Here is a 12,736-nt window from a genome sequence, read left to right as displayed (position 1 = left end):
ATTGGGACGCTGTATAAAGAGAGCATTTCCCACATCTGATGAAAAATGGTAAAGTTTTCTCCTACTCAAAAGCATGCACCACCTGTGTAAAGGCTCACTTGTCGAGTAATACTTTTGGATCAAGTTGAACTGAGTATTTGCGTAGGAGCAGGAACGTATCATGGTCCAACTGACCCATAGAGAAACATCAGTTACTTTTAAATGAAGCCAAGTTGACAGTGAGTGTAGCAAATTGCAGAATGATCCATGGCGCAATACCTGCAACTACTTGAATCGGCTTTATTCCATGATTTGGTACGATTGGATAAACGATATTGGTACATAATTAGACGACGCAGTCCAGCCTATTCAACTCTTGCCCTTCCTAGAGAGAGTCATCTGTACAATAGGGAAGCGCTACAGGGAAGTCCAAAAAAAGCACGCTCTGCAAAAATGTAGGTAGCTCTGACAGAGAACTTCCACCAGATTTATTGATACAACTTACCGAGTATTCCCTTCGCGAAACCGCTCCATATTAACTTGCACTGCCTTTCGGACGGTCTGATCGAGAGAACTGGAGCTCTCGGCCAAGGCATTTATCAGAAGCTCATAACTGGCTCTCTTCGATTGTTCGTCTCCGTAGCCGTGGCTCCATACGGCAAAATTGTTCAATATAGCGATCCGCAATAGATTAGAATGGGGGAAGTAAAGCTCGTTGGCGAGCAAGGATGCGGATATTTCGTAAAAGGCGGCTGCTTTGGAAGAACTAGCATCCGCGAGCTGATTGACGAGGCCTAGATTGAAGACGATGATTGCGGATCGTTTCTGCGTGGACGTTCGGGAGCAGTCGCTGAGCGGGAGCGCAAAGGGCTTGGCCACTAAAAGATAATCACCACTCTGCCTTATCAACGTCGGATTCTCTGGTTCGGATTCAAACAATGCAGGGGGGGTCTTTGGTACATTGCCCTTTCCAGGAAGGAAGTTGTCTTCTGTTACCATCGGTGTCGCCAAGGAAAAGGCTACTGGTTCGTGGTGTACATACTTGTCTTCGTTGACCAGATGCTCTTCGGCGGTAGTGACGCAGTCCGGTGTCACGCAGCGTTTGGTGGAAGCAATGTAGTCGGGTCGTTCCGGTCGGTGCGTTCGTTCGTACGCAAGCTTGGACTCGAGCGCTCCGCGAAAAAGGTCCATAGCGATGACCTGTTGACCAGCGTCCAGCATGCGAACTCCGGCATTGTTGAACCGCATCGAGAGATCCATAGTGCAGGGGAAGCCGTGGGTGTACGTGTAGATTCTCCGGCTTGTTCGTTCGTCGGGACAATGTCGGGAGGATGATGTGAACACCTCTACAAAGGGTGAGCCAGCGGCATCTGTCAAGGAAACAAGATTTAGTTTGGTGTGGGTTTTGTTTTACAGTTACTGTTAATGTATGGTACTCTTCGAAGTCGCGGCACTTTTGGAACCGAAAACGAACTGGCTCCGATGGATCCATCATGTCTTGGGAAGAACAAATCAATGTCATGTCAATTAGAGGACCGCTCTACGCCAATCCGATGCGGATTGGTACTTTTTCAAGCAGTGACGCAATGACGTGTGAAATTTCTGAGTATCAATGGCTATAAACAAAATCTTGCCTATTTCTCGAGGAAAGAAACACTCAGGGGGGGGGGGGGGGTGTATTTCTGTGACTATATACGAGCGCTCGAAGGCTGACAGATGTAAACGTCGCTGACCGCGTCGTTCCGAGAGCAAAGTGCGACACCAGGAACTTAATGCCAATGTTAATTGGGAGTGTCCGACTGATTTAGATGTCAAGCAAAGTAGATGCGACGCGCATTGCACACAACCAGCAGCGGGATAGGAAACCTACTTATAGTTTACAGCTTGTTCCTCGCCAACCAACCACAAACCTACCCTTCCTAGCAGTAGGGCAGCCAGATTCTACCACAGCCATGAAGCACTGTCAACCCCTGCCGGCTCTCGCGAGGAAGTTTCTTGCGTCTTGACTTTATGATATTTGGCGGAAATGGCCATCCAATTTCAATATCATCTTGCTGTTCTGTGTCGCTCACCATGACGCCCCCTTCCTCGACGGGACTGTCCATGGTCCCGGGGAATCCCACCTTTCGGGATTCCGCTGTGAATATGGTGGCTTTGGTCCCTCTCTTAAGTTCGAACAAGGACGGTGATATCTCGACGACTCGGTCCGCACATTCCTTCGGTGAACTCTGGACTGCCTTGGCTCGGCATGCGAACATTGACACGGACGCCAATGCCGGTAGCACCTCCGAACTGAAGCACCAAGAACTGCTCATGGTCGTCCCGAATAGTAGCTTGACGTGTCCCGGAGATTGGCGCTACAACGACACTCCTCTCAAGGCCTTTCACTGGCAGCACGGATGTCAGCGCTTCGCAATCTTCGACGGTCGTCCCACACAGTCGCGCAGTGCCCACGATCGACTCTACAATCACGCTCTTACACGAGACTGGATCGATGCCGTTCCTAGTTTTCGTGTCGCTGCCGTCGTTGGCGTCCTCAACATGCACGATTGTGGCGACTTGGCCGACCTCCACCGAGCCGAAGAAGAACTCACGTCCTGGGCCTCTCGCTACGCAACGCCCCCCTACGCCGTTACCGCACACGCGCAGACCTGGGAACGTGATACACCCTTCACGCGGCTCTTTGTCTTTGACAGTTTCGACGAAGCCTGTCAAAAAATTGATTTGAACGCGTCCAATTTGGGCAATCGAGTTTTGGCCTTTCCGCCAACTGACGAAACACACGCCGCCATGATTGAGCTCCATTTAAATGTGGTCGTTAACGATTTGGCAGTGGCGATCTTTTGTGCCTTGGAAGCGAGAATACGGGAATCAGAAGAAATAGTGAAGCACAGCGAACCCGCAGCCTCCACTACCACATCAGGTAGCGCGGCAAATCAACCAAAGACTCGTCGCACTTTGTCGAGGATTATGTCCGCTGGGTCTTCATCTTCCGACAAAGAAACGGAAGATTTGCCCAGTGCATCGACCAAGTTAAGTTTGAGTAACATGGTTACTTTAGTCAACCCGGCGAGTAAGCTCGCCACGGATTCACATCAGTCAAAAGATAGAAATTTCAAAAAGGGAAAATTGGCGAAAGACAAGGACGACAAGTCTGTCGAGCCCAAGAATACGAATGCAAAACCTCCCGCTTTTCCTCCCAAAACTCCCATGAACGGCAATAGCGCGTCGTCGTCTACGGCCAAAGGTCCTCAGCTCCTTACACCCATGGATGAAGTCTGGGATCTCTCCGAGCTGTCACCAAAAGACGCTCACGCCGTTCGCAAACGCGAATTGGGACGACGACAAAAGTATACTGCCGATCTGGCTTTGCTGGCGGGTTCGCCATTGGACGCGTACGAGCGTTACTTGGCGGCCGCGGAAGCACTGAAAGTGGGCACTCCGGATCCACTCTGGTACGCACTCACTTTGGAAGGGTGCGCCGCCTCGCACATTGCCATGGCTGACGCTGGCGGGTATGGTGTCGACGAGTATCTCGAAAATAATTTTCAAATGCCCGACGAAATCATGGCGTTGGTGAAAAAAGAAACCCAACCGGAAAAGAGAATCACGGCCAATAAGCAGACACTACCAGACGTTGTCATGGCACTGTGTGACGAAGCCTTGAACATTACGAATCGGCATACCCATACAGGTTCTTTTTACACCTCGCTCTTATTGAGAATGGCGAACTACGTATCTGAACACGCCGAGGCGCATTTGCGTTGTCGTTGGGGTGAAGGGGTAGGATCGTTTTCGGGAAATGCCAACGACAGTCCACGGTGTGAAAAGCCCTCGGTTCGACGTTTACAGTTTCACGAGTTAAAAACTGCAGAAGGAAATGACATAATCGCCATCAACGAGATGAATCGAATCAAAAAATTTTGCGAACTTTTGCACGCTGCCGTCTCTGCGGGGGCTTTAGACACGGAGACTCGGGTAGATGTGGCCGCTAAAGCTGCAAGCAGTTGTTTGGACGGTGTCCCAGCATCGTGTTGGGTTCAATCAACAACGAACCGGATTCGTCTGCCCCGCAAAGCCGCTTTCTTTGCCACTGTAGCGGCAGACGCGCTTTCGGTTGAAAGCGGGAGAGGAAACGCAGCTGCTGCGGAAGCTTTGTGGCTGTCGGCAACGCATTTGTATACCGCTACACCCAACCATGCGGACGGTACTGGTAGTTACGGCTGGGCCTCATTACGGGCCTCAACGCTGCATGCACTGTCGCTCTTGAGCAACAGTACCGCTTCGCAGCAGGCCGCTGAGCAACTCTTGGAACTCCTTTGGGAAATTTCGCCGGATCTTTCCGGCAAACCCGACGGCAAAACAATGTCCAAGAAGGTGCTCAACATTAACATGGACATTGAAAAGGAAAGCTTACCTTCGGAAGAAAATGAGGGTTCGAAAGATACGCACAATCGCAGTGGGGTTGATACTGATACAGTAGCTGCGACAACATCAGCCTTTGCCAAAAAGATCCAAGAGAGCTTCACGTCAATGACGGCGGATTCGTCCCTTTTGGCTGTTCAAGCGAAATGGGCCGACGAAGGTCCTATCGAGGCAATCAACTTTCCCTTTTCTCCTTCTTTGAAATGTTCTTCTGCGAAGTTGGCCCTGGGTTCTGTATGGTCGCAGGCCACCAAAGATGAGTGTGCAGACGCCCAGCTGGCATGCATAGACCGGATCGCCGCGTTGCATCGTGCACTTCCGACAAGGTCGGGTGCAAAGAATACACCCATAGCGGAAGGTACCCAAAACGATGTCTTGCCTTTATATATCGCCTCAGAGATCTCAGTTCGATCGGAACCGATATTAGAGCTGGAATGCGTGAAGTTGTCAACAACCCTACCGGCAGAAGACCAAGGGGCCATGGCAACCTTCTATAATCCATTTTCCAGAAAGGAAAACAATGTGCAGGTGACCCGCGTTGCAGGGGGTGAGGAGCGGGCCTTTTCCATACAATTTGGCAATCGCTTGGTGATACCATTGATAATTCAAAGATGTGATCTCGTTTTCGGAGACAATGCCAATGATCGAATCCAGGCGACACCCTTGTCGTTTGTCGTTCCACCAAAAGCTACAAACTTTGTTGTTCAATTCCCCTTCATGTTTCTCTCAGAGATATCATCCGACAGAGTGGAAGACGTCCCAAACCTCTTCGAAGTCAAAGGGTTGAATTTGAACTTTATGGGAAGGATGTTCTTTGTTTCAATGTACTCGGCTGGAACGGCCCCGACTACGAAGGACTTCAAACCGTTGTGTGCCACAGAGGCTGCAGGCAAGTATCCTCTCATGACTGTAGAAAAGAAAGAAGATAAGAAAGTAGTTGAAAAGCCACGTCTCGAGGCCTTCCACTATCAGCCGCGGCTTCAGATCTTCTTTCACCTTACAGGTGTGCCTCTCCAGTCAGAAGCCTTATTTGCAATCAGTTTGTCTCCTTGCGAGGTGTACTCATTACCAGAGCTGCGTCTTGTCAATTACGCTGGTTCCACTGGACACGGAAAAATAGAACAACTTCAGATTGTCGTTATGGGTCTACTCGGGATTGGCGAACGCGTTGTGTTTGATTCTTCCGCACGTGCTGGTGGCGAAGCAGTCCAGTCCACGGAAACTTTTGCAACAGGTTTGAATGATGAAAAAGATGCTCCCGCCGTTTGCGTTCGGGCTGTAACACAATCGTTGCGCGTTGATGGTATAAATAACCGTGACAACGAGTCGAATACTTTGACTCTGCAAATCGCTGGTTCACACAATCTCAATGTCAAGTTGCTGAAGAATTATTGTTTTATTATTCGCTTCAGATTTCGAGGCAAGGCTACTCGTACCACCGAAGTCTGGAGAAAAGTCGATATTCGGATTCAGCTTACCTCCATCCAAGGCCCAGCAATATCATCGATCACTTTCCAACCGAACCTCTTGAAGTCTTGCGGCTTTGATCAATTGTGCAATAGTTTACAGGCTCGCTCGCCGCTCAAATGTGCAGAAAGGAACTCGGAGATGTCCAGTGGCGGTACATTTTCCGAGATTGAGAACTTGGACGCCCCGAACTGTATCGGAACTAGCACGGGGATTCATGTTTGTACAAAAGTTCTCATTTTCGTGGCGACAGTCGCCAATCCATTCGGCTGTGACATTGTTTTGTCACGTCCAGGTGGCTTTGTGGGAGGGTTTGCCGGCCACTTGCTTTCTACTGTTCTTGTAAAGGCAGGACTTTCAACTTCCTTTCCTGTTTGCATACGCCGAATCGCTCCAAAAAATGAAGACGGATCTGAGGTGAATATCCTGGATGAATTTTCATCTCAAACCCGTTTATTGTGGACACTCAAAGATACACAGAACCCCATCAGTTCAATCGGCAAAGGATTTGTCCAGCTAAATACAGAAACTCTACGAGAACAAATTCGTATCAACCCTGCATTCTTGTGTAAGATATGCTATTCTCCCTGCGAAATGCAACTGTACATGGGAGGTATACCTGTTGACGAAAAATCGACTGAAATCTCTTCTCCTTTAGGGAGTCCGGTGGACCTCGCAGTCGAGGTGAAACTAGCATCTTGGGTTTCCATTGATGTTTTGAAGTTTACGGACCTTTCTGTCGAGTTCTTTTGCGCTCGCCAAGATGGAACGTTTAGCTCCAAGAATGATCATGTGTGGTGTGGTAAGCTTCGACAGAGATTGAATTGGGAAGAAGAAGACGTTAATTCCGCAAGGTCACATCGAGTGAGGGTTGTGTTCGTCGATGGCGGGCGATTTCTTTTATCTGTATGTATACGCATTTCTCGAGGAAAGGATTCTGAAGAAGTATGGTGGGCACCGGTGGCAGCCCGCGTCTATGCTGACAATGCTAAGCTACTTGCTCGATAGCATCTGTGTATTCTTTTGGAAAGATTTGTTAACATGACACAAAATTTACTTAAACTTCCAGCCCTGCGACCAATATACACGATCTCTAATCGATGATTGTAGCACACCATTGCACCGAACAATATGTAGACGAAATAGAATATCTGCTGGCATGGCATGAGAATAAAGCGAGTGGGAGAACCGTGTTCATTCGATTCCTATTCGTATGATGTATGAGCTTAAGAGGGCTTGATCGCCTATTGGCTGTATCGCACCTGACATAAATGTCCTTGTCGCTTGCATAATTAGAAAGAAAGTTGCCGTTCACGCCTTGCTTTGCTTTCAGACTATCTGGTTGGGTGCTTCAATGGGTAAAGAGAATGCAGAGGAACAGTGCGTGCTTTTCCATGAACAAATATATTAAAACTGGAGATCACAAATGCTAAGAACAATATTAATGAAACTTGAGTATTCTGTATATAACTGGCAACAATTTTTCAACTTTTGAATCAAACTCTAGCCACTAAACGCTTCCTGGTTCTAAACGAGCAAATTCAGGGCGGGGACCTCGGTATATCCCTTTAACGGTAGGCTTTCGCTTGCACAATAGCCTCCAACGCTTCTCGTTGTCGAGTAGCCAGCGCCGATTGTACTTTCGATACCAATTCCGTTACATCGTCTGGTAACTCCAAAATCCCGTGCACCAAACTTGCGTCCAAAATATGCAGTACTACCGTTTCGATGCACGTCGTCTGTCGCTCGATTTGTGCCAGCAACTCGTCCAAATTCAACGGTGGATACATGCAGGCACCCAGATCTGTCATGCCGTCTCCAACAGCCCGAGCTTTTTCCACCAGTTGACAAATCCAATCGCATCTGTCCTGGCATCCCTGCTCTTGAAACTCTGCTAAAGAAGTCTCATCTCTAGCAGCAGCTTCGCACGCTTGCAGTGTGACGTTCAAACTGCCTCGAGAGCATTTGACGAGAGCCAAAGAGGCGACAGCCACAGGCAACTCATCCATTGTGAATTGACTGTCCTGGCCTTGCAAGAAGGCGTCCCATCCATCGTCTTCCACTTCTACAATTCCATGCTCGTTAGTCTCGCTGTGATTGTTTGCGCTGACCTCTTCCGCCGATGATGGGCCCAGGTCAATAAGGTCTTGAAACTCAGTCATTGTTTCGTTGCATTCCATTATGTACGTAAAAAGATCACGTCGAATAGCATTCCGATTGCCTAACGGAACCGTTTTGCTGAGCACGACGTCGCAGGAAGACCAAACTGCTCCCGTCTTTTGGGCACCGACGTTTTCCTCCAAGGCCGACTCATCAATGAAAGATAGCACCAGTTGCAGCGTGGTATTAACAATTGCTCGCGCAGCTTGTAATATATGCGATCGTGCAGACACCCCACATCCTGACGCCGGTTCGTGACAAATGATACAGGCCGTACCGATCAATTGACATCCCTGTAGTAGGTCCTGCGCTAGATTGGGTTGGTCCGAACGGTCGATTTTCCCCACCAGTGTGTATTTTGTACTCGTCCCATGTACAAGCGCAGCTCCTTGCTGAAGCAAATCGTAGGCCTGCGATACAACTGGCGGTAATGATCGGTAGTAGGTGATGCGAGGCGAATTACCAGTACTCACAGCACTCGCATTCGACGAGGCCATGGCCTTGAGCGAAGCCGCAAGTCGCACAAGAGCATTTGCTATTTCTTGTGGCTCTTGCAAGGCGCTTAGGGGACTCTCGTGGGAACTGTTGGATGCCGTTTTTTCTGCCATGGTGTTTGGTGGTTTGGGAAGAATGAAGTCGATGCTACATTTTCTGGAGCTTCTTTCTCACGGTAAAGGTTTGTTTGGCCAACAGATGTACCAGAGGGCCCACGATTCCGGTTGGCGTTTGTGATGAATGACGGACAGACCAATTTTTAATTTTTTTGGACGATATTTGACTAACTGTAACTTTTGATAACTGTAAATACATTCATTTTACTATTTATGTTTATGTCTCACGGGTAAAAGTTTTTCTTGTATTAGTTACTTGGATATCCATACGACAATCGGTTCAGGATTTGAGATAAGTTGAAGAATCCAAGACAACTTTAGTGCAGTGAACATCAGAATCGTCGCCACCATGGTAATGCCGTCATTTGTGTATCGACGACAGCTACTGCAGACGATTTTCGTTGTTATATCAGTCGCGAGTGCTCTCCTTTCCATATCTTCATCCTCGTTTTCTTGCGTATTGGCTTCTCCTGGGGTGTCGATTCAGTCTAGATCTAGGAAGCAAAGTCGCGTAAAGATGATGTTTTGGAAGAAGGTACGTCCCGATTTTTCATCTCTGTTGTATATCGCTAGTCGCGTGATTCAGAAAGCATCATACGCGTCCTAAGCAAAGCGGTCCATATGTTGTCGTGCCTCTGGTGAACTTCCTTTCTTCGACGCTTCATATTGATTATATCAACATCTACGGTTGATATTTCCCAATGACGCTACATACGATTCTGCTTTCTACATTTTCTCTCACCTCCGGGGTTGTAAGATTCTTCTACTGGTAAGCCTATGCGCTTTCTCTAGAGTAGCGGAGGGCTTCGTTATCCGCTCGAAGAGCTTCTCTTCAACCAGACATACTGCTGCTACTTACCGCAAGATCGATACGTGTCGTTTTTCCTCAAATCCCTCCGATCCCCAGCATGAAAGTTGTACCAGCTTGGTCTCAATCGAGCAACAACCTGCTACCCCTTCCCGTCGGAAGTTTTTGCAGAAAGTGACTGCAACCACCTTGGTCGTTACCGCGGCCTCGTCCGGTCTCGTGCCCGTTGATTCCACCGCTTGGGCTGCCTCCGGCACCGATGATACTGCGATTCTCAATCTGCCATCTCTGAATCTTATTCCTCAGTTCTCCACCGCAGATGACGTTCCCAGCGACTACTTTTCCGACAATCGCTACATATATGGTTTCGTGGAACGTATAATTGACGGAGATACTATCCGAGTCCGGCATGTACCGGGCTACGGACTCCGCCGCCAATCCACACAACCGCTCCAACAGCGGGGCATCGCCAAAGACACACTCAGCATTCGCGTGTACGGCATCGATACTCCCGAAATTGGCAAGAATAAACGACAAGTTTCGCAACCTTTTTCCGAAGAAGCCAAATCTTTTACCTCCAAACTCGTTTACAACAAAATGGTCAAAGTAACCTTTTTGCGGAAGGACCAGTACAGCCGGGCGGTAGCGTCGGTGGAAACGGTACCACCACGATTCCTTTCTTGGATTCCCGGATTCGGGCCGAAAGATTTGTCGCTGGAATTGGCCAAGGCTGGGTTGGCGGAGCTTTATACTGGCGGTGGTGCCCAGTACAATGTACGTCTATTGCGATCCTTTTTGTTCGGCAGACGACTTGGCTGTGGATTGGCATGAAACACTGCAAAAGAGCTATCGGACCCTTATCTGTGTTGCTCCTTATATTCCTACAGGGCAAGCGCGCGGAACTGGAGCAGGCTGTTGCGCAAGCGCAGCGTAAAAAGCTTGGTCAATGGTCTTTATCGGAATCGGAGCGGGTCAGCGCAGCCGAACAAAAGCGTCTCCTGAAGCAAGCAGCAGTGACCGGCACTGCTCCGGTACCAGTGTCCCGAAACGACCGATCGTCGGGCGCGATGCCTCTCGCGTCGACGAGTCGGAACGGGCAGACGGGTGTCGGCGAATCACTGCTCGACGCGGCTGTCACTGGTCTAGAGTTTATGTAGAAACACGTAGACGACGGCCGTCTACGGCACACCAGCTATACCGTCTTTTCCTCCTTCTCATCTGCAATGAGATGCTTGGAAGAATGCTTTGCATTTCTACATAGCTTCTAGATCTAGAAACAGTTCCAATGCAGGCTTTGACAAATATAAACGCTGAGTAGATTCTAAGTGCAAGAGCTCTTTTGGTATTCATCTGACTTTACATGGAGTCTGATTGCGAATCTACTTAGTTTACAACACACTGAAAGTGTACCTTCAACAGAACTGGAGTGTTTAAAGATATCGGCCAGCGAGTGGCCTGGTGACACCCCCAATTCCGCTCGACCATTGTAGTTTTGCCGAATTTTCGATGTCTTTCCTAGGATGGTCATGTTTGAACAATCGGACTGTGAAGTCGTTTCCTTGAGTGGTTTTTGGCGAATTTCCTACGTGTTTCCTAGGATGGTCATATTTAAACAATCTCAAGTCGTTTCCAATCAGAAAATTCGTTTTGCCTTGGCGAATCCAGCGTCCTCTAGAGTAGGTGATGTCGTCCATCTTGGTCTCACGAGGACTTGCGTACGTGTTCTTTAAGAAGTGACCTTTTTTTCTGAAGAGAGAATAGCGAACAGGAACATTAAAACTGCGAACAGACTGTGCTTGTTTCACTTTCTGACGTGAATCAGGTTCAGCCGGTAGACCGACTTCATTGTCCATAAATCTCCGTGGCAATGTTTCTGGTTCGAAGGATCAATTTTGGACCAAAAAACATTTTCATCTTTGTTAACCTGTCTCTAACGTTAATAGTAAAATACGTTACGTAAAAGTCGGGAGTAACAAGGCTCGTGACTATTTTCAAAATTCAGGGAAAAGAATTGACAAAAATGTCCGGAATGTCGTCACAGCTCCTCTTTCTTCTCGGCTGTTTGTTGTTCGGAGTTTAAAATGACCATCGCAGCACCGATGTAGTTTCTTCCTTCGCATGCTTTTGAACATATTCTCCTAACGACATAGATAGTTGCGGTAAACCAATTGCAAAATCGACAAGTCTTACTTTTGCTTTGGGATTCTCTGTGGCTTCCTTTGATTGCGGTTCGACGAATGTCTCGATCGGAAGGAAGGTGGACGAGCGCTCCCTCGGATGCGGCCTCTTACCTTCCGAGCCGAGCGTTAGCCCCCACTCGTCCCGGTACCTTTGAACGAACGAGTCAGGCGCATGCCAATCTATCGTGTCAACCACAAACACAACCTCAACACGACACTCTGCCGCCTTCGATGGTGTCGCAAGCTTCTGCTACACAGCCTCACCGCAGACGCCACATTTCGCTGGTGTCCCCAGAGATGAGTCACAATCGGTGGGGTCAGCCAAGCTTAACAGCGGATAGCAATACTGCGATTGGTGTAGCCTACCACAACTACGACGGGCACAAAAGTCCAAAGGATTTTTCTCAGCCTCTAATACAGTCAACAGTTGCAGCAGAAAGGTTTCGACGCGGACAGTCCCCCACTGCCATGCAAGACCAACCCAGAATACCTCACGAACACAGCGCAGCCGCATCCGTAATGGACCCACAAGTCCTTCAGGCGCAAGAGTCGATGCGGCGTCTCCGTCAAACAGCCAGTGCCTCGGCAAGCACCAGCCGGTTTCTCCCAACCAAGTCGTTTCCGCCAATTAGTGAAAATGCAGAGCCCCCACCTGCCCATCGCAAAGGAGACTTACGTTCGGCCTCTCCAATTTTAATTCCATCCTTTCCATCCCGACCTAGTCAGCGATATCCAAAAGATCCAGCGGCGGGTCTCGAACTGGGACAAGTCGTAGTGGATCGCCGGCGCAAATTGTCCTTGTCCGTTACCCAGCATTTGGTGCGCTGTGCGTGTTGCCGACGACATTTGATTGTGAATAAAACGGCATTGGCGGTCCGGTGCCAAGAATGTCAACACGTTAGTGCGGCCAGTAGTACCAGCTTGGTTTCCCATTCCGCTCGACAATCGCCGCCAGGGTCATCTTGGCCTCGACAGATGCGGTAAAGATACGCTGCTTTGTACAGGTACGGAGACAGACACTGTGTCCACGTTGGTCCTGCCATTGCAATTGATGGGTCCGCTCTCCGTCGTCTACAATTCTTGTGCCTAACGATAGAAAGCGTACG

General features: G+C 48.9%; 5 protein-coding genes across 5 annotated transcripts; 3 read left to right on the top strand and 2 right to left on the bottom strand.

Moving 5' to 3' along the window:
- Positions 1-156: 156 nt before the first annotated feature.
- On the bottom strand, positions 157-1,388 carry PHATRDRAFT_45341 (predicted protein). Its single transcript, XM_002179278.1, has one exon. The coding sequence runs from the start codon at positions 1,237-1,239 to the stop codon at positions 481-483; it is 759 nt and encodes a 252-aa protein (XP_002179314.1). The 5' UTR covers positions 1,240-1,388; the 3' UTR covers positions 157-480.
- A 664-nt stretch (positions 1,389-2,052) lies between these two features.
- Positions 2,053-6,879, top strand: PHATRDRAFT_45340 (predicted protein; the record flags this gene model as incomplete). The annotated part of the gene is made up of 1 exon (XM_002179495.1): positions 2,053-6,879. The coding sequence occupies one exon, from the start codon at positions 2,053-2,055 to the stop codon at positions 6,877-6,879; it is 4,827 nt and encodes a 1,608-aa protein (XP_002179531.1).
- Positions 6,880-7,439: 560 nt separating this feature from the next.
- PHATRDRAFT_35020 (predicted protein) lies at positions 7,440-8,639 on the bottom strand (the record flags this gene model as incomplete). Its single annotated transcript, XM_002179277.1, has 1 exon — positions 7,440-8,639. The coding sequence occupies one exon, from the start codon at positions 8,637-8,639 to the stop codon at positions 7,440-7,442; it is 1,200 nt and encodes a 399-aa protein (XP_002179313.1).
- Positions 8,640-9,159: 520 nt separating this feature from the next.
- On the top strand, positions 9,160-10,794 carry PHATRDRAFT_45339 (predicted protein; the record flags this gene model as incomplete). The annotated part of the gene is made up of 3 exons (XM_002179494.1): positions 9,160-9,177; positions 9,508-10,224; positions 10,338-10,794. 3 exons carry the CDS (start codon positions 9,160-9,162, stop codon positions 10,605-10,607), a joined length of 1,005 nt encoding a protein of 334 aa, XP_002179530.1. The 3' UTR covers positions 10,608-10,794.
- Positions 10,795-11,470: 676 nt separating this feature from the next.
- Positions 11,471-12,614, top strand: PHATRDRAFT_35018 (predicted protein; the record flags this gene model as incomplete). Its single annotated transcript, XM_002179493.1, has 2 exons — positions 11,471-11,524; positions 11,601-12,614. 2 exons carry the CDS (start codon positions 11,471-11,473, stop codon positions 12,612-12,614), a joined length of 1,068 nt encoding a protein of 355 aa, XP_002179529.1.
- Between the last annotated feature and the right edge of the window lie 122 nt (positions 12,615-12,736).

The sequence above is a fragment of the Phaeodactylum tricornutum genome, chromosome 6, assembly GCF_000150955.2.
Source record: "Phaeodactylum tricornutum CCAP 1055/1 chromosome 6, whole genome shotgun sequence".
Classification (NCBI taxonomy): Eukaryota; Bacillariophyta; class Bacillariophyceae; order Surirellales; family Neidiaceae; genus Phaeodactylum; species Phaeodactylum tricornutum.
Note: the sequence above shows the minus strand (reverse complement) of the source record. Positions and strands in the feature narration are given on the sequence as shown.